General features: G+C 40.7%; 1 protein-coding gene across 16 annotated transcripts in view; it reads right to left on the bottom strand.

The window, feature by feature from the left end:
* Window positions 1-10,844: 10,844 nt before the first annotated feature.
* INPP1 (inositol polyphosphate-1-phosphatase) overlaps window positions 10,845-24,994 on the bottom strand; it is a 30,974-nt gene continuing 16,824 nt past the window's right edge. For 9 of the 16 annotated variants that reach the window (XM_054548991.1, XM_003776042.4, XM_002812675.5 and 6 more), the window contains 5 exons: window positions 22,129-22,396; window positions 19,735-19,795; window positions 15,542-15,742; window positions 13,143-13,317; window positions 10,845-11,587 (listed from right to left, as the gene is read on the bottom strand). In XM_054548991.1, coding sequence (XP_054404966.1) covers window positions 11,029-11,587; window positions 13,143-13,317; window positions 15,542-15,742; window positions 19,735-19,795; window positions 22,129-22,332 — 1,200 coding nt within the window. In that variant the 5' untranslated portion in view covers window positions 22,333-22,396 and the 3' untranslated portion in view covers window positions 10,845-11,028. Of the gene's footprint in view, window positions 11,588-13,142; window positions 13,318-15,541; window positions 15,743-19,734; window positions 19,796-22,128; window positions 22,397-22,736; window positions 22,792-24,994 lie in introns of all 16 variants that reach the window. The other 7 variants (XM_054548994.1, XM_009237914.4, XM_009237915.4 and 4 more) reach the window with 1 other exon arrangement.

Below are 24,994 nucleotides of genomic sequence, written 5' to 3'. Positions count from 1 at the left end.
ATTTTTCTTTTTTTCTCTCTCTCTTCTTGCTCTGTCGCCCAGGCTGGAGTGCAGTGGTGCCGTGTTGACTCACTGCAACCTCTGCCTCCCAGGCTCAGGTGATCCTCCCACTTCAAACTTCTGAATAGCTGGGACTACAGGCATGTACCATCAGGCCCAGCTAATTTTGTGTTTTTAGTAAAGATGGGTTTTGCCATGTTGACCAGGCTGGTCTCCAACTCCTGACCGCAAGTGATCCGCCCGCCTCACCCTCCCAAAGTGCTGGGGTTACAGGTATGAGCCACCGTGCCCAGCCCAGTGCCAGTTTTAAATGCAGATTGGAGAGTATTTAACTCATACGTGGTATGACCAAAATTACATAAGTCATTTTTCACAGTTCGCACATGAATATATATTTTGTTCTTACCATAACAGTGAAAACATTGCAGGAAACTAACTGAACTCTTTTTATTTCACTTCTTGATACCCTGGCATTCTACCAGCCCTCTCTACCTTCAGCTTACTGGCAAGGAAGAACTGAAAAGAAAAGGAACTATGGGTGGCCCTGTCTTTCCCTTTCCTTTTGTGCCATCATTTCAGCCTATGTGATTGGCTAATATAGGAAAATAGCACAAATAAGAAAGGACATGGGAGGTTTCCTTAGTTTTTCATGTTTCTTAGAATGCCATTGCCTTGTTTTTGCATTGGAAGCAGGTTCTGTTTCTGGGAACTGTCAGCACCCCTACTTGCTCAGTCATCAGCCATGTAATGCACTTACCATGCACTTGCTTTGAGTCTCATTGAACCCCCATACACCACAGGTCCATGGGAATTCTGTGCTCACAGGTGCTGTGAACACTATGTGACCAGAACTGCAAGGGGATGAAGCACATGCATGTTGTACATTTCTCCTCCTATCTGGTATGGCTATGAGGAGATAATCAAAGTATGATTTCAGGAATCACATGGTTTATTGCCATACAAAGAGATTCTTTTTTTAATGGTCAAAGAAGGGGAGAATAAGAACAAATCTCACAGAGATTATACTCCATAGATGAGGTATATTATCCACATAATTAGTTCTAATTTCATCTCAAGTCCAAAGATTACAGTTTAGTTGCTTAGAATGGAAGTAGGCCTCTGTGGATGTGAGGAAGATCCGAGACAACGTGCAAGATCCCTGGACACTAGCAAGTGGTGCCAGTGCCATGTGGGCTGGCGAGGCTTTGAAAGCTAGCTCAAACGCTGACAGAGATTAGCCCTGTTGCAGCCTGAGCTCTCAATCTGTCTGCCAAAATCTTGGGTTTATATGTGTTTTGGAGTCTAGTCGTTGAGGCCAATAACTCACATATGTGGTCTGAAAAAGTGTGATGTAACATTCTGACAGGGAAGGGGACTATGCTCCATGTTCTTATCACAGCAAAACATCTGTCACTTAACACAGAAAGTGTTTGGAATATTTTCAGAGCTACGTAACACCTCCATTCATGCACATGCTCCATTGCCCCTGCATTAACTTACAAAACTTATGAACTTGAAGGTAAAATTTTTAAGAACTTCAACATGGCAATAGCAGAACCAAGCATGGCACATTTTTGAGGGTGGAGCTTTGTAAGCCAGCACAGGTCATAAGACCATATAGCCAGCCCAGGACTGGTTTGCTTTTTGCAAATGGGTAAAGGGAGAAAGCTCTTAATCCTACATGTTCAAGGCTCCTTTAAGATGAGGAACTTTGAAAATACAGGCTAGAAAAGAAAAATCATATTTAGAATTACAGGCATTTTGTTAGAGCCAGAACTTGGGCTAGCCTTGAGTATCAGATAGAAATAATAAATACATAAAACCTGTTTTGGCTGGGCGCGTTGGCCCATGCCTGTAATCCCAACACTTTGGGAGGCTAAGGTGGGTGGATCACCTGAGATCAGAAGTTCAAGACTAGCCTGACCAACATGGTGAAACCCTGTCTCTAATAAAAACACAAAAATTAGCCAAGTGTGGTGGTGCATGCCTGTAATCCCAGCTACTCTGGAGGCTGAGTCAGGAGAATCACTTGAACCCAGGAGGCGGAGGTTGCAGTGAGCCGAGATCGTGCCATTGCACTCCAGCCTGGGCAACAAGAGCGAAACGCCATCTGAAAAAACAAACAAACAAACAAAAAACTTTTTTAAAGGTGTCCATGATCAAAACAGCAGCTCCATCAGACCAGTTTCAAAGGTCTATTTGCATACATACCCAGGTTTTGAGTTCCCTGGCATTTTAGGAGGACATTTGCAGTTACTCAAGTTTGCTTTAGAAACATGTTTTTCAACCTAACTGCCAACCCAGATACAATTAGAGCTGCTCAACATGGATGGTAAAGGTTAGAACTTACTGTTTATGCTTTTTTTTTTGCATTTAGCACTTAAAGAAAAACATAAAAAAGAAAACTTGGAAATAGAAAGAAAAATGTAGAAAATGTTTGTTTCTTTCCCTTTTGGGCAAACAGCAAATATGTACCTCTGTATTTTATCTTTTCTGCCATGGGATGGGCAGTGCTGTTTTTGGTACAGTAGGGGTGTTTAAAGGCTGATGAAAATAACAGCATACTCCGGGCTGTGAATATGAGGCCAGGAGTCATGCCCGTTTCTGTGGCCTGGGCTGAGTGTACAGACTCCTTAAGTGGAATAGCTCAGCAGAGTGTACACAGTAGAGACATGACATAAGCTCGTCTGCATTCTGAGTACTCAACACACAGAGGCAGAAGGTGTGGTTGGAGAGGTGGGGTCAGCAGGCGTCCAGGCGAGTTGCCAGGGTCAAGATTCTCAGTGATTTCTCATAGGTCTCAGGAGAGGAATAACTGTACTTGCATTTCTCTTTTATTTCCATTATGCTTTTGTTGCTAGGAAGTTCCTTTTCCTTATCATCTTGATGAATGCACATATTTAGGGCACTTTTAATTCTTTGGGGGATGAAGTGGATAAATGCATCATAAGTAGATAAGTAAATGTGGGTAAGAGTTGAAATTATCGGGCTATGATCATGAGGCCTCAGTGATAAGTCCAAGGGATGTAATCAGAGGGTAAAAGCTGGGACAGCTCAGTTGCGGTGAGTGATAGAGATTGCTAGTTGTCCTCAAATACCTGTTTCCTGGGTGCTAAAACTCCTAGTTTTTGGCTGCGTACATGGCTTCTCAGAATGGAAGCTTCCCTTGTAGCCACATGTACTCATGTGACAAGGTTCTGTACAATGGAATGAAAAATCATTCACCTTTTTCTTGTTCTTTGTCTTTCCCTCTATCTTGCTGCCCAAAATGCAGATCCTGTTGTCACAGTCTGGAGATGGGAGAGCAGTGAGATGGAAGAAGCATGAGTTCCTGAGGACTTTAGGATAGAGCCGCCTTTCAGCTCTGGACGCACTTACCACTCCATTTCCCTTAAGCGAGGGAGAAATCACTTCTATCTTACTTAGACCATTGTTATTTTGTCATTTCTGCCTCTCCTAGATAAGCCTATTGGTTACTGATACAGAGTATTACTGCAGACTTATTCTTGCTGGACTTCCTCCAGACACAGGGCTCTCTTAGGGACCTTACATTGAGGTTCAATAGTCTGTTTTTCATACTCCAATCATTTTAACACAGCAGAAAACCCTTTACGAAAATACTCATGCCTTGGCACTTCACAATCTCATGCCAGGAGCCTGTTACAAAGGGGTCAGGAGCCACAGCAAAAGATTGGCAACTGATACCCAGTACAATGATCTTCAGACTCTACTGAGTGTAGGACCCAGTCCTTAGGAACAGTTGGGCTGAGTCAGAGATGATGCTAAGTAGAAGCAGATGGCTGGTGGAGTAACAGGCGAAAGGAAGTGTAGAAAATGTATTAAAGGCTGGGCGCGGTGGCTCACGCCTGTAATCCCAACACTCTAGGAGGCCGAGGCGGGTGGATCACGAGGTCAGAAGATGGAGACCATCCTGGCTAACACAGGTGAAACCCCGTCTCTGCTAAAAATACAAAAAATTAGCCGGGCGTGGTGGTGGGCGCCTGTAGTCCCAGCTACTCGGGAGGCTGAGACAGGAGAATGGCCTGAACCCGGGAGGCGGAGCTTGCAGTGAGCCAAGATCGCGTCACTGCGCTCCAGCCTGGGCGACAGAGCGACACTGCATCTCAAACAAACAAACAAAACAAAACAAAACCCTACCAATGTATGATTCCATTTATCTGAGGTACCTAGAATGGTCAAATTCATAGAGACAGAAAGTAGAATGGCGGTTGCCAGTGCCTGGTGGGGGGATGGGGAAAATGGGGAGTTATGTAATCAGTATGGAGTTCGGCAGATGAAGAAGTTCTGGAGATGAATGATGTCACTGGTTGTACAAAAATGTGAATGCACTTAATGCTACTAAACTGTACACTTAGAAAGGGTTAAAATGGTACATTTTAGGTTATGTATCTGTTACCACAAATTTTTTTAAGTGAAAAACCTGGCTGGGAGTGGTAGTTTATGCCTGTAATCCCAGCATTTTGGGAGACCAAGATGGGAGAATCACTTGAGCCCAAGAATTTCAGAACAACCTGGGCTACACAGTAAGACCCTGCCTCTACAAAATATGTTTTTAAGTAAGAAAAAAATTATCATAGATGCTTAGAGATGAGCAAATCTGAATGATTTGGGTTTTATACTTTTCTTTAGCTGGGTGGTTTATTGAAAGAATCAAAAAAAAAGGTAAAATGGATATGAGTCAGGCACTAACAGACAAAAACTGAGGGTTTAAATCAGTGCTGTATAGAAATACAATGCAAGCCACACATGCAATTTTAAATTTTCTTGTAGCTATGTTCACAAAAGCACAAAGAAACAAGTAGAACTAATTGTGGCAATATATTTGATTTAACCCTACATACCCAAAATACCATTTCACATTAGAACCAGTATAAAGAATTATGATGTTCTTATTTTTAAATAAAATTTAAACATTATTTTTAAATAAAATCCAATGTGCATGTTCACAGCACATCTCAATTCAGACTAGTCACATTACAAGTGCACAATAGCCACCTGAGGCTAGCGGCTACCATTTGGGCAGTGTAAGTCTAGATTACCTATAGATTAGATAATGATTCTCAGGATAATCTGCATAATCAGATCATAATCATTAGAATTTAAAGAACCATAGAACTAAACTGCCACATGCATGGCCTACCTCATGGTATATTAGTATGATAAATTGATTTTTAAAAATCTGTCATGGTGGAAAAAGAAAAAACTACAAATTTCCCAGTTTAATGACACTCCTGCCTATATCCTAAGGGAAATAATATATTAACTCTGTCTTTTCATTATTTTGCCTACCTTGATATGGCTATTTAACCACATGATGAGTTTTTCCCAACACCTGTCCTACTAATTTACATCACTATGGTCATAGTTTGAGCTTGTTTGAAAGATTGAGGGTGATAAGCCATCTTGACATAGAGCTTCCTGCTTTTAGAACTACTTGACCCAAGGTGTGTGAATTTAAACATTGCGTCTCAGGCAACCCATTCTCAAATCCAGCTGGAAGGGCTGAGCTTTTGCTATAGGGAGAAATGGCCAGTTTCCTTGTATTCTAGCTATTGTAAGCTCTCATTCTTGCTCTGTTCCATGAGAGTGGAAGAAAAGTGACTTTACCATTACTTTCCCCTCTTACTTCTTTATAGGGCTGATAGCCAGGACTTGAATATTAGCTTTGGTAATATGCCAATGCTTGTTCTGTCACAAAAGTCCATGGCTTACTTTCAACATTAAAGTGGTTGTTTGACATTGAGAATTTAACTGACCAACTGTAGGACTAATTCTCAGCATTATAGCAAAGGTTTCTGAAGTGTTTTGGAAATAATGGGTAGAAGTAAACATGTAGTTGATACTGCATATTACTTCTTGTTCAGCTTCTGACCATAATTCCTTCCGTCCCCACTTATTTAACACTGACAATGTGCCTAGGCAATGGAGATACATCATGATATATGAAAATCCCTGCCTTTGTGAAGCCAACATTCTAGAGGGAGAGACTGACAAGACAAATTGTAACTTCTGTGAGGAGGTCGTGGGTACTATGGAGGGCAAAACAGGGAAGGAGATGGGATGTGCAGGATGGGGTGGGGAAAGGTGGGTTGCAATAAGTGAAGATCATACTGATACAGTGACATTTGAGCAAAGTTTTGATGGAGATGAGGGAGGGAAATGTGCTGATATCTGGAGAAAGCTTTCCAGTTAGAACAGCAAGTGCAAAGGTCCTGAGGCAGAGGAAGCATGCTTGGCAAGTTCAGGGCACAGCAAGAAAGGCAGTGTGGTTGGAACAATGTGAACAATCTTAGCCTATTGGGCTGCTATAACAAAATGTCATGAACTGAGTAGCTTTTAAACAACAGAAATTTATTTCTCACAGTTCTGAAGGGTGGGAAGTCCCAGATCTAAGCAGATTCAGTGTCTGGTAAGGGCCTGCTTTCTGGATTACAGACTGCACCTCTTGCTGGCCCTGACATGGTGAAAGGGTCAAGGGGTCTCTCCCAGGCCCCTTTTATAAGGTCACTAATCCCAGTCATAAGGGTTCCACCTTCATGACTGGATCACCTCCCAGAGGCCCTGTCTCCTAATACCATCACCCTGGGGGTTAGGATTTCAACATATGAATTTGGTAGGGGAGGGATACAGATATTTAGACCATAGCAGAGAGTAAGAGCAGATGAGAAGGAAGGGTGGAAGGTGGGCCTTATAGGCTATATGAGAACTTTGGCTTTTTCCCTAAGAGAGCTGAGGAAACATTTGGAAGCATTTTTTGCCTTTCCTTTTTAAATTTATCTCTTTTTTATTTTTATAGGTTTAGGGGCATAAGTGCAGTTGTGTTATTTAGATACATTGTGCAATGAAGTCTGGGCTTTTAATGTGCCCATTACCCAAACAGTGTACATTGTACTCCATAGGTAGCATCTCATCCCTTACCTCCTTCCACACTCCCGCTTTTTTAAGTCTCCAATGTTGATTATTCCACTGTGTGTCCATGTGTACCCATTATTTAGCTCCCACCTATATGTGAGAACCTGCAGTTTTGACTTCCTGTTTCTAAGTCATTTCATTTAGGATAATGGCCTCTAGGTCTATCCATGTTGCTGTAAGAAACATGATTTTTTTTATGGCTGAGTAGTATTCTATATGTATATACTGCATTTTTAAAAAATCTATTCATCCGTCGATGGACACTTATGTTGATTCCTTGACCTTGATATTGTGAAGAATGCTGTGATAAACATAAATGCAAATGTCTTTTTGAGGTGATTATTTTGTTTTTCCTTTGGGTAGCCCAATAGTGGGATTGCTGGATCGAATGGTAGTTCTACTTTTAGTTTTTTGAGAAATCTCCATACTCTTTTCCATGGAGGTTGTACTAATTAATATTCCCATCATCAGTGTATAGGCATCCCTTTTTCTCCACATCCTCGCCAACATCAGTTTTTGTTTTTTTACTTTTTAATAATGGCCATTCTGACTGGTGTAAGATGGTATTTTATTGTGCTTTGGAGAATTTTGAACAGAAGAGGGACATGATCTCATCTGTGTTTGAAAAAGATCACTCTGGCTTCTGTCTTGATAATGAACAGTATGGAGGCAAGTTAGAAGTTTATTGCAATAATCCAGGTGATGTATAAACAGGCGTGGAGCAGGGTGGAGTATAGGACAGTGATGTGGAATGGCTGAATTCTGGATATATTTTTGAAAGTGGAGACCAGAGATTTTCCTGAGTGATTGCATATAGGTTATCAGAGCAAGAAAGGAAGGGATGTTGACTTGGATTCCCAAAGACTGCTCTTCTTGATGTGCAGTTGAGGCTCTCTTTGTACTACTCTGTGTCTAAGTGACCTGGCAGACTAATCTCTCTATCCGTCCTCCTGTAAAACACAGACTGATGCAAAAGACACTTGACTTTCATGGCCAAGAGGCTCCTCTGTAGAACACCCCTCCATCACTACCTCCAACTCCTGTTCCCATCAAATGAGTTGTCTGCATACCAAGAATTATTGACTGGGTGCAGTGGCAGCACTTTGGGAGGCCAAGGAGGGCGAATCACGAGGTCAGGAGTTCGAGACCAGCCTGGCCAACATGGTGAAACTCTGTCTCTACTAAAAATACAAAAAATTAGCTGGGCATAGTGGTAGGCATCTGTAATCCCAGTTACTAGGGAGGCTGAGGCAGGAGAATTGCTTGAACCCAGGAGGTGCAGGTTGCAGTGAGCCAAAATCACGCCACTGCACTCCAGCCTGGGCAACAGAGTGAGACTCCATCTCAAAAAAAAAAAATTGTTTACTTCTTTCCATAACTCTATATTCCAATTTTATTTCTAATAATTAAATTAATATAATGTAAAGTAATGGAGTGTGGGTTTGAAAACAAAGAATTGGAGGCTTTAGTAAGTGTAGGTAAAGGTGAACCAAAAAATTAGTTGGTAAGAAAACTGTGGCTGGGCGCAGTGGCTCATGCCTGTAATCCCAGCACTTTGGGAGGCCAAAGTGGATGGATCACCTGAGGTCAGGAGTTCTAGACCAGCTTGGCCAACATGGCGAAACCCTGTCTCTACTAAAAATACAAAAATTAGCCAGGCGTGATGGTAGGTGCCTGTAATCTCAGCTACTCAGGAGGCTGAGGCAGGAGAATCACTTGAACCTGGGAGGCGGAGGTTGCAGTGAGCCAAGATCTCGCCATTGCACTCAAGTCTGGGTGACAGAGCAAGACTTTGTCTCAAAAACAAACACCACTGTAAAAATAGAGGGAATATTTTTAAGTTCTTCCTCTACAGAAATTAAAACTAGAAATCACACTCACCTGGTTGTGGCTTCCGCAAGAAAAACAATGCAGACCCCTCAGAGGCACATGCTTAAAGAAAGGGCTTTGGCTTTTCTGCAAAGATTGACGGTGAATAATATACATTATAGATGTTCACAGAATATAATGATTCCCTCTTCCATCCAGCTTTTTCCCCCTCCAGTTGAGAAATTTGAGCCCCAGGAATTCGAGACCAGCCTGGGAAGCATGGCAAAACCTCATCTCTACTAAAACAAAAAAATTAGTCAGGAGTGGTGACATGCACCTATAGTCCTAGCTACTTAGGAGGCTGAGGCGGGAGGATCGCTTGAGCCCAGGAGGTCAGGGCTGCAGTGAGCCATGATCATTCCACTGCACTCCAGCCTGGGTGACAGAGTGAGACCCTATCTCAAAAAAAAAAAAAGGAAAAGAAATCAGTATGTTAAAGAGATACCTCCACTCCCATGTTCATTTTGACATTATTGACAATAGCCAAGATATGAAATCAAGCAAGATATGAATGAATGAAGAAAATGTTGTATTAATATGTTACACAATGGATAGTATTCTGCCATAAAAAAAGAAATCTTGTCATTTGGATGACCCTGAAGGACATTGTTAAGTAAAATAAGCCAGGCACAGAAAGACAAATACCACACAGCCTCACTTACACATAGAAACTGAAAAAGTCAAACTCACAGAAGCAGAGAGTAGAATGGTGGTTATCAGGGGCTGAAGTGTTTGGGAGATGTTGGTCAAAGGATAGAAAATTTCAGTTACACAGGAATAATAAGTTCAAAAGATCCTATAACGTGGTGACTATAGTTAATAACAACGTATTGTTTACCTGAAAATTGCTAACAGATTTTAAGTGTTCTCACTACACACACACACAAAAAATGTAAGGTAATGTTAGTTTGATTTAGCCCTTCTGCAATGTATACATATTTCAAAGCATCATATGACATTAACACAATTTGTCAAAAAATTTTAAGTGTAAGGACATTAGAAAATAAGATTGTTATTTTCATGCATTTGTAAATAGAGGATCTGTAGAAACATCCTTTGGCCCCCAGGGGGCGTAGGGCAGAATGAAGTCAGAGCCGAGGATTTGATCCCTGCAGTTGGCACTCTCTGGTTACCAGGGCTGCCACTGAGAATACAGAAAAAGTACTTTATGTCCGCTTCAGAGAACACTCACTGTGGGATGCTGGTAGACAAGGGTTGTATATATCTAAAGTCCACCTCTGGTTTTTGGTAAAGTGTAGTAAATATGCAAAAATTGCAGAAACCTCTACTCGTTGTACTCTTCTGCTTCTGTGCGTGTGTCTTTCTGTTTGTCTGTGTCTTTCACTGTGTGTGTGTGTGTGTGTGTGTGTGTGTGTGTGTATCCCTGTCTCTCCCTCCCTGTCTCTGCAAAGGGGGAGCCCACAGTGTTCCAGGCTTTACTTCCTATAAGAAACACAAGAATACTGTTGAAAGTACATAAACTTGGCTAACTTACGCAAATTCAGTTCTAAATGTTCTGCCAACAGGCTAAAATTGCAGATTTTTTCCTTCAAGAGGAAATAAAACTCAAGCAAACCCCTCCTGTATTCTCCCTTATATTTCAGAGAAATTTCTATCGCTTAGATGTTTAGCATAGTTTTACTAATTTAACAGGATTTTTTTCCTTGTTCATCAATTTTTTTTTTTTTTTTTTTGAGACAGTCTCGCTTTGTCACCAGGCTGGAGTGCAGTGGCACAATCTCGGCTCACTGCAACCTATGCCTCCCGGGTTCAAGCGATTCTCCTGCCTCCGCCTCCTGAGTAGCTGGGACTACAGGCGCACACCACCAAGCCCAGCTAATTTTTGTATTTTTAGTAGAGATGGGGTTTCACCATGTTGGCCAGGATGGTCTTGATTTCTTGACCTCGTGATCCGCCCGTCTTGGCCTCCCCAAGTCCTGGGATTACAGGCGTGAGCCACTGCTCCTGGTCAATATTTTATTGAAATGTTTCAAGCAGCACTAACAGCACAATATTCACTGTAAGAATTTCATACACCAATATAATTGCTGCATGAAAGTCATTTATTGAAATTAACATTATTATGAATACATAATGGAAAAATACTCCTCAAAAGAGGAAGGTGAATGTTAACCAGCAACAGGACAAAGCCTCCTCAAAAGATAGAGATAATCGGAAACAGTTTCACCGTTCAGTTTATACAGGTATACTGGGGTTAGAGTTCCTCTATGTCTGCGTCTCTGCAGGTGCCAGATTTTGGACCAGGAGGCTCAGGAATGTCTCCAGCCGCTTCCTGGATCTGTATGCAATGAGTCCTCCCTTGTTGGCCCACCGATCCACCCCAGCAGCACCCTCATTTTCCACGTGGTACACCAACTGTGGCAAATCAAGCCATGTTTCTGGATTTCTTTCTAAGCATTCTTTCAAGTCTACTATTCCCCCACCCATGGCCCGCAGTATGGCATGAGCAGCACAAGAGTCCCACTTGAATGTGGTATCTTCTGAAAAGATGTAAATGTCAACGAGGCCTTGGACAACACATAGGCTCTTATAACCAGCCCCAGCTGCCCCAAATATGCGATCTCCACACACACGTGACAATGCAGCTTTGATAGTCTCCTTTTCACTTGTACTAATGATGGCTGAAAAACTGGGGGAGAATGCTGCCTCAGAGCCGGTGTTTCCAGTGTGTGTTTCACTGCCGTTTCTTCTAGAGATGGTGAGCTGAAGTGAATGCATGTTGGTCCCCATGTAAGAAAGTCCCCAATAGCACTGTCCTTTCCACCTGTAGAAGAAAAATTTCAATTGGTGATGATTACCACATTTGTTTTTCGTTACTCATGTCACTTTCAAACTTAATGATATGAAGAAATACACAATTCATCATAACATGGTGAATCTTAACAACTTTAGGCCTAGGAATAGATATCAGGTAGCTAGTTTATTTCAGAAAGTTACTTATATGCATGCAGCTGCCTGAGTTGTTGCAATTAGAAATGCTTTCAATTTTATGGCATTATCACATCAATCTAGGACAACATTAAAACATTTATGGGGTTTCCAGCTTCCAGAACCATCGCAAAATTTCATTACAACTTTTAGTATTTAAAGTTTAATAGGGAAAAAGGAATAGATAAGTGATATCTCTTTTTGATCAGCAAATATTGTAGAATCCTTATAACAAGGTTTTCTTTATTTGGTAACTCCTTTTCATTCTCTTATTCACTAGTTTCACATTGGCTTCCAACACAAAGAAAGATGGACTCAATGTTATTAGTTTTGGCAACCACAATAATTATAGCACCTTCCCTTTATCAACGCTTAACTTACTGTCTATGTTGTTACATATTTACAGATAAGGAAACAGGCTTAGAGAAAGTAAGTAGCTTGCTGAGGCCCACTCAGCTAGAAAGTGATAGAATCTGCATTCAAACCCACAAAGTCTCACTCTGAATCTGTGCCATAAACTATTTCGTTGACCACCTCCATTTCTAGGCCATGATTATGTCGGCATATTGTTCCAATTCTTTTTAATTTCTTATTAACCTTTTAAAGATAGCAGAAATCCATTTTTAGTTTGGAAGATGGCGGGGGTAGGGGGAAAATATTAAAACTTAAGAGGTATAAACTTATGACTATTAAAGAGCAAACGATTGTTACTTGAAGCAGCTCAAGGTTCAATAAAAATATGTAATCCTATATAAGTGAAAAAATATGACCTATTTCAATAAAAAGCTGAAACTGCTTGTTCCATCTGGACTTTGCCATGCCCTGGAGTCAACCCAAAGCACAGGCCATGGATCAGAAGCAGCTGGGTCCTGGCCGCTTTCTACGCTCTGTTTAAGAGTGCATGGAAGAGTGGAAGGGAGGAGGCAGAAAGGGAGTGTGAGTTAGGTTCTGATCCTGGCCATGCCTACCAATCTTTTCAGTGGATAATTTTCACATTTTGTTTTGAACTTCTAAAATTATACCAAAGTTCAACTGGCTATACAGCGATGGCAGCTGTCTATTGGAAGGCAGTGTTACCACCACTCTACTTATCTGGTTTTGAGTGGATTCTAGAAACAGGGAACAGGATTACTATATTCCAAATGTAAAACTATGATTTCTCCAGGATAGTATTAATTTTAAAATTTCTACCAGCATGCACTTGGCCTGAAATAAAATTACGCAAATCCAAGATTGAAAATAGAACTTTAATTCAAATACACAGACTTTCAATGGCAACACTCCCATGTGTTAAGTCATGGGAATGTCATATAGTGATAATCCTAACAATAAGCAAAGCTGAGGTCATAAGTTCTAACAACCGTAATATACCAAAAATATTTGCCTTTTACCTGAGGGTGTTTGGATCTCGTGACACAAAAGGTTGATTGATGACTCCCATCAGGGGAACCCCTGTCTGTATGTCATAGACACCAATTAAAATGGTGACACACTGAAGTCCACAGGGGAAGATTCCCTGGTTGGATTTAATGTCAGCAGAACCTTTTATATACTGATAAGTTGAATCTGAAAAAGGAAGCAAATGTGTTTGGATTCAGGTAAAGATTATTTAGAAGACTCTGTTCATATGACTTCTCTCTTCTACTGATTTGGTAACCAATAATTTTTTACCTTTGGATGTCACTGTATTTAATTGTTATTTGGCCTCTTGTACTTTACTCTTAAATTGCTTGTATTTCATTTTCCTGACTATGTGAGAACTCTTGAAGGGAGAGGATGTGTCTATAGTTCCTGTGGCAAAGCAACTTGTATATAACAGGAATTCAAATATTTATTACTTATCAAAAGCATTTAAAAAGTAATAACCAGAATAATTGGTGGGATTATTTTAGAAATACTACTAATCAGAGGACTAGTACAATGTGAGATGGAAAAGTCTCCTTCCAATGGGTGAGAAAAAAAAGACCTACTATTTGATAGCACAATAGGGTAACTATAATCAATAAGAACTTAACTGTACATTTAAAAATAAAGAGTGTAACTAGATTGTTTATTACTCAAAGGATAAATGCTCAAAGGGATGGATACCCCATTCTCTATGATGTGCTTATCTCACATTGCGTGCCTGTGTCAAAACATCTCATGTACCCCATAAATATATACACCTATTATATACCCCCAAAAATTTTAAAAAGGAAAAGAAAAAAAGAAAAGCCCCCCTCCTGTAATAGGTCACAGGTAAAATTATCTTTTACTATTATTATTTGGTCCCTCAAGTTAGAAGGAAGAAAGAGACAATGATGGTGGCACCAAAAAAAGAAATTAACAGTGCTCCTATGAAACAGAGGCAGAGAAACTAGGTTTCCTCTTAAGAGATGTAAGTGCCAGCAGCTGACTGCCGATGTCTAGGGAGTAAACACATGGCTAAGGATGTGCCTGGCAAAAGATTCAAAGAGCTCGAAAACAGAATCAATTCAGGGTGGAACCAAGAAACAGGAGATCGCTGTCCCTCAGAAACTATAACTGATGCCAGTTTACCCTTAAATGATCAAAGATTTGGGGAAAGGTTTTTAGTTTCCATATATCATCCACTGGTTGAATGTGATATAATTATCTGAAGATTAAACCCATTTCAGTATCATCCTGTGAATGCACTTGTAGGATGGGAAGGACCCAGAGAGGAGTTTGCCTTGTCCTTGAATGGTCCTATTGTGTTGGATGGGGAAGAAAAAAAAGGAAAGGGGAGCTTATTAAAATTATTACCTAGAACTTTGTATTAATAGCATCATTGAAGATAAAGGCTGGCTGGGCCTGGTAGGTCATGCCTGTAATCCTAGCACTTTAGGAGGCTGAGGCAGGCAGATCGCTTGAACCCAGGAGTTCAAGACCAGCCTGGGCAACATGGTAAAAACCCCTTCTCTAAAAACAATATAAAAAATTAGCCTGGTGAGGTGGCATGCACCTGTGCCACCTACTTGGGTCCCAGCTACTTGGGAGGCTGAGACAGGAGGATCGCTTGAGCTCAGGAGGACAAGGCTGCAGTGAGTGAGTTCTCACTGTGCCACTGCACTCCAGCCTGTGTGCAACACGAGACTCTGTCTCAAAAAAAAAAAAAAAAAAAAAAAAGGGTTACATTTTCAAAACAATGGATTATACATTATGTTTCTATCACAATCATGACCAAAAAAAATGTAGAGCTTATGCAGGGCTCACAAACTGCTCATGCATCACATTCAGCTTTTTGCTTGACCTGTACTGTGTTTTTTTGATTGTTTGCTTGTTTAACTGAATTAGTAGCTAACGGTTAGAAATTGGGATATATCGCTGAAAACCTTGGATTTTGGTTTCTCTTTAAAAATCTGAAGAGCTGGCCTGTACGCCCATATGGCAACAATCCGCTAAAGCTAAGTGCTCTTTAAACGGCATGTGTGCTCAATGGGTCATAACAGCTCTCACTTCATTCTCTCATTTACTTACCAGTCTGGTCCCTGAAGTCTTTTGAAGATAAGTTAATTCATCTTTGCATGTGTGCCTGTATGTATGTGTGTGTGTATATACACACCTGTTATAGATATGTGTATATATACACACAGCTATAATATATATGTATATATACAGAACACATGACACATACACCTCAACTCTCATTGTTTTAAAACTTTAAAATTTTAAAAACTTCTAGCAGAGTTAAACTACACTCAATAATTTTTATTTTTCCAACACCCGCCCCCAACCCCACCACCAAAAAAAAAGATTGCAAATAAGAACAAACATACTCTCCTATACTTACCTATGGGGTCCACCCAAATTCCCAAAATGTCCTGTGGAACATTGATCTCTGTGGAATCCAGAGTTGGGTCAGTAAAGGCAACATCCTGATGAACAACCCTGGCTAATGCTTCAGATGCCACCTTGTTACCATTGAGGACTTTGCTAAGAAGCTCTGCTGTTTCTTCCTCTGTTGAACACAACCTCAAGGTAATCTTTTCCCCTAGGGTAAAGCCACACGATAAGCCATTACACTTCAAGAGTTTCAGTGGAGAAAGAACAGAGAGAGATAGAGCTAAAGAGTGAGAGAGACAGAGAGAGCGAGAGAGAGAGACAGAGAGGGAGCGAGAGACACAGAGAGCGAGACAGAGCAAAAGAGTGAGAGAGACAGAGCGAGAGAGTGAGAGAGCGAGAGACACACAGAGCAAGAGACACAGAGCGAAAGAGCGAGAGACAGAGAGAGCGAGACAGAATGAGACAGAGAGAGTGAGAGAGCGAGAGAGACAGAGAGACAGGGAGAGCGAAAGAGACAGAGCGAAAGAGTGAGACAGCAAGCAAGAGAGAGACAGAGCGAGAGAGCGAGACAGAGAGAGACAGAGAGTGAAAGAGAGAGCGAGAGAGACAGCGAGACAGAGAGACAGGGAGAGTGAAAGAGACGGAAAGAGTGAGACAGACAGCAAGCAAGAGAGAGACAGAGCGAGAGAGCGAGACAGAGAGAGACAGAGAGTGAAAGAGAGAGCGAGAGACAGCGAGAGACAGCGAGAGAGACAGCAAAAGAGCGAGAGAGAGCAAGAGAGACAGAGCGAGACAGAGCGAGAGATTCAGGGAGAGAGTGAGAGAGATAGAGTGAAAGAGAGAGACAGAGAGAGCGAAAGAGTGAGACAGAGAACAAACGAGACAGAGCGAGAGAGCGAGACAGAGAGCGAAAGAGTGAGATAGACAGCGAGCGAGAGACAGCGAGAGAGACAGAGCAAGAGAGTGAGACAGAGAGCGCAAGAGACAGAAAGTGAGAGACAGAGCGAGAGAGACAGCGAGAGAGACAGCGAGAGAGTGAGACAAAGATTGAGACAGAGACAGCGAGAGAGCAAGCAAGAGAGACAGAGTGAGCCAGTGAGAGAGTGAATCAAAAGCTGTGCACTTAGATTAAGTGAGGGCAATATATCCATCCCAGCAGTTCCTACGCCTGGCTGACTGCCAGAATCACCTGGTGGGGCTTCATCAAGTCAGATGCTCAGTGGCTACCCAGGCACTTAACCTGAATAGTAAGGGATGGGTTTCAGGAATCAAAAGACCTCCCTAGAAAAATGCCCATGTGGGCACAATTTTGTATCCCAGTTAAGGGACACATAGGCCAGTTAATAATTCCTGACTTCCTGATCATTAATCTTTTTAAAATTTGTCTTTTGACTTTTTATATACTTAAGTCACCCTGTCCGTGTCTGAATATGTTATTGAAAAGAATGGAGGTTTTTCAGCACACCGAAGTGCTTCTACCTCCTTATATGATATTGCTTTTAACTTAAAATTGTTTATGGTAAGTAACATAAAATGGTATATACCAATCTTTAAATGTAGTAAAACTTTATGCCTCTAAATGGTATACATATAAATAGCTCTCCTCTGTGGAGCCCATTGAGAACCAGAACATAAGCAAAGCTGCTTCTTCAAATGAAATGATAAGTTACCGAGGCCAGGTGCTTTACCATCGCTTTAAACATGCCTCTTAGACCCTTGATTAATCTGGTTTCACCCCTTGACAGAAGTGAGGGAAGAGGCTGGTAAAAAATAGGCAAGTTAATAGCAACAAGCAGTGACAGCAGTGGAGGAAAATAAATCTTAAAAACTAAGAAAACATGGCACTTTGGAACGTTTTAGATACTCCTAGCTATCTAGTAGCTATCTAGGTAGCTACTTCTACCCTTCTTATTCCAAGGACCAGCAGTGTCTATATCAGCTGGGAGCTTATTAGAAAGTCAGAACCTTAGGCTGAGCATGGTGGCTCATGCCTGTAATCCCAGCACTTTAGGAGGCTGAGGTAAGCAGATCACTTGAGGTCAGGAATTCGAGACCACCCTGGTCAACATAGTGAAACCCCTGTCTCTAATAAAAGTATAAAAAAATTAGCTAGGCATGGTGGCACATGTCTATAATCCCAGCTACTTGGGAGGCTGAGGCAGGAGAATCACTTGAACTTGGGAGGTGGAGGCTGCAGTGACCCAAGATTGTGCCACGGCACTCCAGCCTGGGCAACAGAGGGAGACTCCATCTAACCAAAAAAAAAAAAAAAAAAAAAAAAAAAAAAATCAGAACCTCAGATGCCACCCCCAGACCTACTGAAATTTTTTTTTTTTTTTTTTTTGAGATGGAGTCTCGCTCTGTCGCCCAGGCTGGAGTGCAGTGGTGCGATCTCGGCTCACTGCAAGCTCCGCCTCCCGGGTTCACGCCATTCTCCTGCCTCAGCCTCCTGAGTAGCTGGGACTACAGGCGTCCGCCACCATGCCTGGCTAATTTTTTTGTATTTTTTAAGTAGAGACGGGGTTTCACCGTGTTAGCCAGGATGGACTCAATTTCCTGACCTCGTGATCCACCCACCCTGGCCTCCCAAAGTGCTGGGATTACAGGCGTGAGCCACCGCGCCCGGCCGACCTACTGAATTTTAACAAGATCCTGAGGCGATTACATGACCAGTAAAGTGTGGGAAGCACAATATACATCTATTACAGTGATGACTGAATCAGCAAGAAACAGTCAAATTTAGTTAAATTAACTTAATTCAAAGTAAATTAGACTGTTAAAGTTGGGGAATAATAAAGCTAATAATGGCTACTTACTGCACACCTACTCTGGGCTCAGTAAAACTTATGGGATCATTCAAAGGAACAAATTATATCACTCCTTTGCTTGAAATTTGCCAGAGACCTCCCATCCCACCGAGAGGGAAATCTAAATCCCCTCCTATGATCTGGTCTTGCCTGCAATATCATCATCACCATCTCTCCTCTTCCTCTCTTCACATTTCTCTGCCCTTTTAACAAACAGGAAAATGGATGTGGCTATGCCTTTTGCCTCTACAATTCTAGACAAATGATGTATTAAAATAACTGTTTGTGAAGTAGTCAAGCGTAGATTTTTAAATGTAAGATTGCTTGTAAGTCAGGCATAGTGTTATTTTTAACCTTCAGAGGTTTAAAAGATTTCTTTCCCTTATTACTAACATAGAACTAACTGCATCTTAATATGTGGTACATGAAGGAGACTAAAAAATTTTCAGAGTTAATCTAGAAATTCATTTTTTCTTTGTAATTGTGTTTCTAGATATTTAAGTATTTGTCACATGATCAGTGTTTAATGTTCACTATTTTATTCTTCTACTATTAAACAAATCCAAACAAACTTAAAAAAAAAATTGTTTCTCTGAAAGAAATCAGATTACCTGAGGTCAGGAGTTTGAGACCAGCCTGGCCAACATGGTGAAATCCCACCTCTAACTAAAAATACAAAAATTAGCCGGGCGTGGCGGCACATGCTTGTAATCCCAGCCACTCAGGAGGATGAGGCAGGAGAATCGCTTGAATCCAGGAGGTGGAGGTTGCAGTGAACCGAGATTGTGCCACTGCACTCCAGCCTGGGCAACAGAGCAACTCTGTCTCAAAAACAAACAAACAAACCAAAAAACTTAGTACTAAAAGGAAGCTTTTAGTTAATCCAAGTACTTCACAGAGGTTCTGAGACTTAGAGAAATGATGAGGTGATTTGCTCAAGATCACACAGTATTTCAGAACCATGGCTGCCTCTGTACTTTTAGCCAAGGTCCATGGACTTCCCCCAAGAGCGCACAGATGGGTTTAAACCTAGGATCTGAAATTGTCTGCACAATTTTGTAGATGGGCATCTTTGGGGCATTGATAATTTACATTAGATTCCCAAGGGCCATGCAATTTTCCCAAAGCTTGAGTTATATAAGTTACTTAAATGCCACAGATTTATATCTAAAATGATACATGGACTTGCTAAATTATTCTAAGATACCACATCTCTCTACTTAAGTTAAATGGCATGATATTCTGAGGTAGAAATGGAATGAACCTTAACATCAAATATATTATGTTGTTTACAGTAAGTGGCTTCCAAACATTTAGTTCATGGTATAAACTGGAGACTAGAATACCATATGATAATTAAATTACAAAGACACATTAAGATTCTTATACTTACCCAAGTCATTAGTAAACTCATTGGATTCTTCTCCAAAAATATTTTTTTCCAAGCCTGGAAACTGAATGATTCAGAGTATGATGAAAAACAAAACAAAAACCCACACATATGCTCAATTCTGAACAGATTTCAATTTTATATTTCAAATTAAATAGCACAATCAGAACTGAAATTCCAAAATTTCCAATTCTAGAAACCAATCCAAGTATAAAAAGACGAAGTCAACTTGGCTCAGTGCTTAATTTTCTAATATTTTTCTGCTCTTTTGCCCCTGTAGAAAGTCAAAATCATGGTAGATGCCTGGTTCCCTTATGTCCTGTTTAGTTTGCAAAAGTACTTCTAGAAACTTCATCCTTCTACCTAAGGGCCATAGAATTCGAATATTTGCAAAGGACATGTTTTAACTATTGCTCTTAAACAGCATCCCAGTAGCTTATACAAGGCAATTTTGTTGATCAAGTATCTAAAAGCACGACTTGAGACTGGATAGAAGGAATTAGAGGATAACATTTGATTTTGTTTTCATTTTCAGGCGTTTGTTTCCCCACTCTCAGATGTATCATCATTCAGGCTAGGAAGGGGATATGAAAAAAGAGAAAGATTTTATTGACCAATAATTTAAGTATCAATATATAGAGTGAATAAATGGAGTCAAGTAAGAATCTTCCGTCATCTCTGTATGATCATGAAGCTTTCTGATGCATTTTGCTTCTGATCCTCTCTGTAGTAAAGACAATTTTTCTCAAAATATGTGCTAAATTTTGATACACATATTCTCAGGGAACAAAAGCAAGGACATGCTTCAAATATTTGAACTCGGTCATTTGCGGATGACCAATAGCTTTAATAATGCCCACAACCACTTATTATTCATATTATTTTGTGGGACAGTACAAATCAACAAGGGCTGGCAACCAGCCCATTCATCAAGGGCTGAAACTCAGTCTCCCAAGCCTGCTTAAAGACCGGTTCTGAGATTACAAGACAAAAGGCTCATGAAATAAAGATATTTTATACAGCTAAAATGGAATATCATTTATTTTAGCTCATGAATAAACAACTGCCTAAACTTTTTATAATGCTTTGAGGCAAATATTAGCCCATAAAAATTAATGTTGATACATTTTTAATCCAGTTGCTCAACCATCCCTTGCACCCAACTATACTGATAAGTAAAAAACAGAAATAAATTTGCTTCATTTAGTTTATTGGAGCAAGATTTTATATGACATGAAAAAGTATAGTTTGTAGAGATTTCATGATGGCATTTCGTCTCTTCGCCTATGGTCAAGATTTCACTTAAACAATTCTAAATCATTCTCAATATTTTGAAAATTTCATAGAAATTATTTCAATATTTTATAATGCTTTCTGCCATAAAGTTCTATTCTCCCAAATGTAATGGTTAGATTATCATATAAAAGGCAATATAATATTGCAAAGAACACAGACTCTGGAGCCAGTCTGCCTGTGTTCGAAAACTGGCCCTACCATTTACTTGATGTGCAACCTTAGGCAAGTTACTTAACCTCTCTGTGCCTCCCTTTTTTCACCCGTTACATTGTAATAGTAGTTCTTACTTCATCAAATTGTTATAAGAGCTAAGTAAGTTAATATATTTAACGACTTTAGAATAGTGGCTGGCACATAGCATTTATAAGTGCTGCTAGTATTATTATTTCTACTTATTAATACGGTTTCTCTAGTCAGCTCCAGAAAGAGTCGCAATCATTGTTATGTTAACATATAAACATCTGTGTGTTTATGACAAAGAACAATATTTTTCTACTAGAATAAAGGAGACTTTAAGTCTCCAACTACAATCTCATAACTGAAGAAACCATTAGATAAATGATGAGATCCATTATCTCATCAAGGTAGGTAGGACTTAATATATCAAGTTAAAAAAAAAATAAACAGGTTACAAAGCAGTGTGCTCTCATTTCTGTTGCAATACATTGTATGTGTCATGTACACACATACACATAGAAGGAAAATGTTATAATATTTAGCAAAGCATAGCTGTGGTTTTCTCCAGTGGTGGGACTAAGAGGGTTCTTATTTTTGCTTATTTTCCAGAAAACATGTATTATTTATTAAGAAGAAATTCATTAGTAAGTGGAAGGTTCTATACTGAAGTGTTTATTTCTAGGTATTAGAATTGTGAGTGATTTTTATTTTCTTATTTGATTTTCTGTATTTTAAAGATTTCCTGCAATGAACATTTTATCAATACTGTAATCATGACAAGGAGGAAAAAAATCCAAGATGTTTACTTGAAATCAAGGTGCTAGTATACTGATAGGGGTGAGGAGCAAAAGGCATGCTATTCTATGACAGGGAAAGCCACAGATGCAACTATTTTGCAGTTACCTTGGCTGTGACCTTTCTTACCTTGTTCTCCATATTCTGTTTTATAACTTCCTGTACCAGTACATCAGCCAGCGTCTTGAAGTCAACTGCAAACTTCTTGTTCTTTTCTCCCTCTTTCTTTTCTTCGATCAGCAGCTGGAAGAGGGCTTCCTGCTGTCTGCACGCCCGGGCAATGTTAGCAGCCTTCTCAGAGACACAGAGCAGCTCCCGGAGGATATCTGACATTTCTGAACCTTGCTTTTCAGTTGCAGCTGCTGGTGGAATTGGCACCCACCCTCTGGGCTGTCAGCTGGAAAAATACAAGAATGTGAAAGAGAAAGCAGTTCAGAGAGTGATGTCAGGGTGCCTCTGGCACTACTAACAACCCATCTGGCAGTCAACCTGGTCAGCCTGGTGAACAGCTAGTCTGTATCATATTCACATCCTCAGTGTGGAAGACTCTAGATACAATCTTACATTTGAAGCTTATTGTTTTAAATCTTGAAAAAAAACTTACACTCTCAAAAATATACCAAGAATTAAATTCTCAGTGACAGAAAAATCTTTGAATGAAAATCTAAATCCCTAGAGAGACAGACAGATGAACACACAAGCACAACGCTAAAGGCAAGTCAAATTCTTGTAATGACCTTAGAATGATCACATAGGCTTAGCAGCAGTATTGAAGTAGTGCTTTCTTTCGCCCTGTGGGAAGAAGGGAGAAAAAATGGATGAGGACTTATACTGTCAGTTCCAGGGCAACTTTCTTTTTTTTTTTTTTTGAGACGGAGTCTCACTGTGTCACCCAGGCTAGAGTGCAGCTGCGCGATCTCTGCTCACTGCAAGCTCCACCTCCCGGGTTCACGCTATTCTCCTGCCTCAGCCTCCTGAGTAGGTGGGACTACAGGCGCCCGCCACCATGCCCGGCTAATTTTTTGTATTTTTAGTAGAGATGGGGTTTCACCGTGTTATCCAGGGCAACTTTTCTAAAGTACTAAGTACCAGACCAGCTAGCACCTTTTTTGTTGTTTTTGTTTTTGAGACAGGGTCTCACTCTGTCACCCAGGCTGGAGTGCAGTGGTGTGAACACAGCTCATTGCAGCCTTGACCTCCCAGGCTCAAGTCATTTTCCCACCTCAGCCTCCTGAGTAGCTGGGACTACAGGTGCATGCCACCACGCCAGGCTTATTTTTGTATTTTTTTGTGGAGATGGAGTTTTACCATGTTGGCCAGGCTAATCTCAAACTCTTGGGCTCAAGTGATCCTCCTACCTCGGCCTCCCAAAGTGCTGGGACTACAGGTGTGAGCCACTGCGCCCGGCCTCAGACCAGCAAGCACTGCGTGTCCTGCAAGACTCTGAGGTCATTCTTAGGCTAGTAGCACAAGCCATCTCATTGCCAACTTCCTCACACCCCGTTAAAAAAAAGTCCCACTATCTATGCTGCTCCTTTACCCAGTAAACGGTTGAATAATGAGGTGAAACATGCAACTTGTTGAGACTTGAAAAATTCTGGCTTCTAAGAGTGTTATGCTATCATACCTTGATTATATCTGTTGGGGCTTTCTTGCAATTAGGAGAGAAACAGTTCTCATTTTTAATAATAGCTACCTCTTACTGGAAAAGCTTGAAAAATTCCTATCGCATGAGAATTATTGTGAGTATTATCAACCCTGTTTTACAGTTAAGCTGAAGCATAGCAAGGTTAAGTAACTTCTTCAGGGTTACAGAAGGCTAAACTGCAAGGCTTGGCATTGCTCCTACACACAAGCCCAGGCTCTTTATTATCATAATACAGTTTCCTTCATTAAAAAAAATTCCCTTAATAGGCCAGGTATGGTGGCTCACGCCTGTAATCCCAGCATTTTGGAAGGCCAAGGCAGATGGATCACTTGAGGTCAGGAGTTCAAGACCAGCCTGGCTAACATGGTGAAACCCCGTCTCTACTAAAAATATAAAAATTAGTGGGGACTGGGCGCAGTGGCTTATGCCTGTAATCCCAGCACTTTGGAAGGCCAAGGTGGGTGGATCACCTGAGGTCAGGAGTTCAAAACCAGCCTCGCCAACATGGTGAATCTCTACTAAAAAAATACAAAAATTAGCCGGACGTGGTGGCCCACGCCTGTAGTCTCAGCTACTTGGGAGGCTGAGGAAGAGAATCGCTTGAACCTGGGAGGCGGAGGTTGCAGTGAGCCGAGATTACGCCACTGCACTCCAGCCCGGGTGACAGAGCAAGACTCTGTCTCAAAAAAAAAAAAAAATTCCCTTAATGGACTCTGGGAGGCTGAGAATTAGTACAACTCTGAAGACATGGATGCAATGGGAGTAAGATGTAATTTGTAATAGTTGGTCTTAAACAATTTTGCTAAAAAATATGTTCTCTCCTTAAGATTATAGGTCAACCACTATGAGAAAATATGTCTAGTCTCACTAGTAATAAAAGAAAAGGGCGTAAAAGCAATGAGACATCCTCCTTCGCTATTGTATATGTTTTAAAGTTTACATTCCCTCTTGGAGATGTGGTGAAACAGGTGCTGATGCTCTGCTAATGGGCATGCAAACAAGTTAGGTTTCTAGACGGCAATTTGACAAAAATGTGTCAAGATCCCTATAGATGTCACTGCCTTTAGTCAGTAACTCCAGTTTTTCCTCAGTTTGTGTTAAGGCAATCAGAGTTAAAATATTTCTGCACAAGGAGGATTAATATTACAACAAGTTGAAAATAATCTTAAATATTGGTAAAACAAAATACTATACAACCAGTAAAATCATGTTTTTGAAGAATATTTAATAATATGGAAATATGTCAATGCACTAATGTTAAGTGGAAAAACTACCTATGACCATATATAATTTGAGAGTATGTTATTCATTTGTGTTTATACACATACACAGAGAGAAAGAGCTTGA

Source organism: Pongo abelii, chromosome 11, assembly GCF_028885655.2.
Source record: "Pongo abelii isolate AG06213 chromosome 11, NHGRI_mPonAbe1-v2.0_pri, whole genome shotgun sequence".
NCBI lineage: Eukaryota > Metazoa > Chordata > Mammalia > Primates > Hominidae > Pongo > Pongo abelii.
Note: the sequence above shows the minus strand (reverse complement) of the source record. Positions and strands in the feature narration are given on the sequence as shown.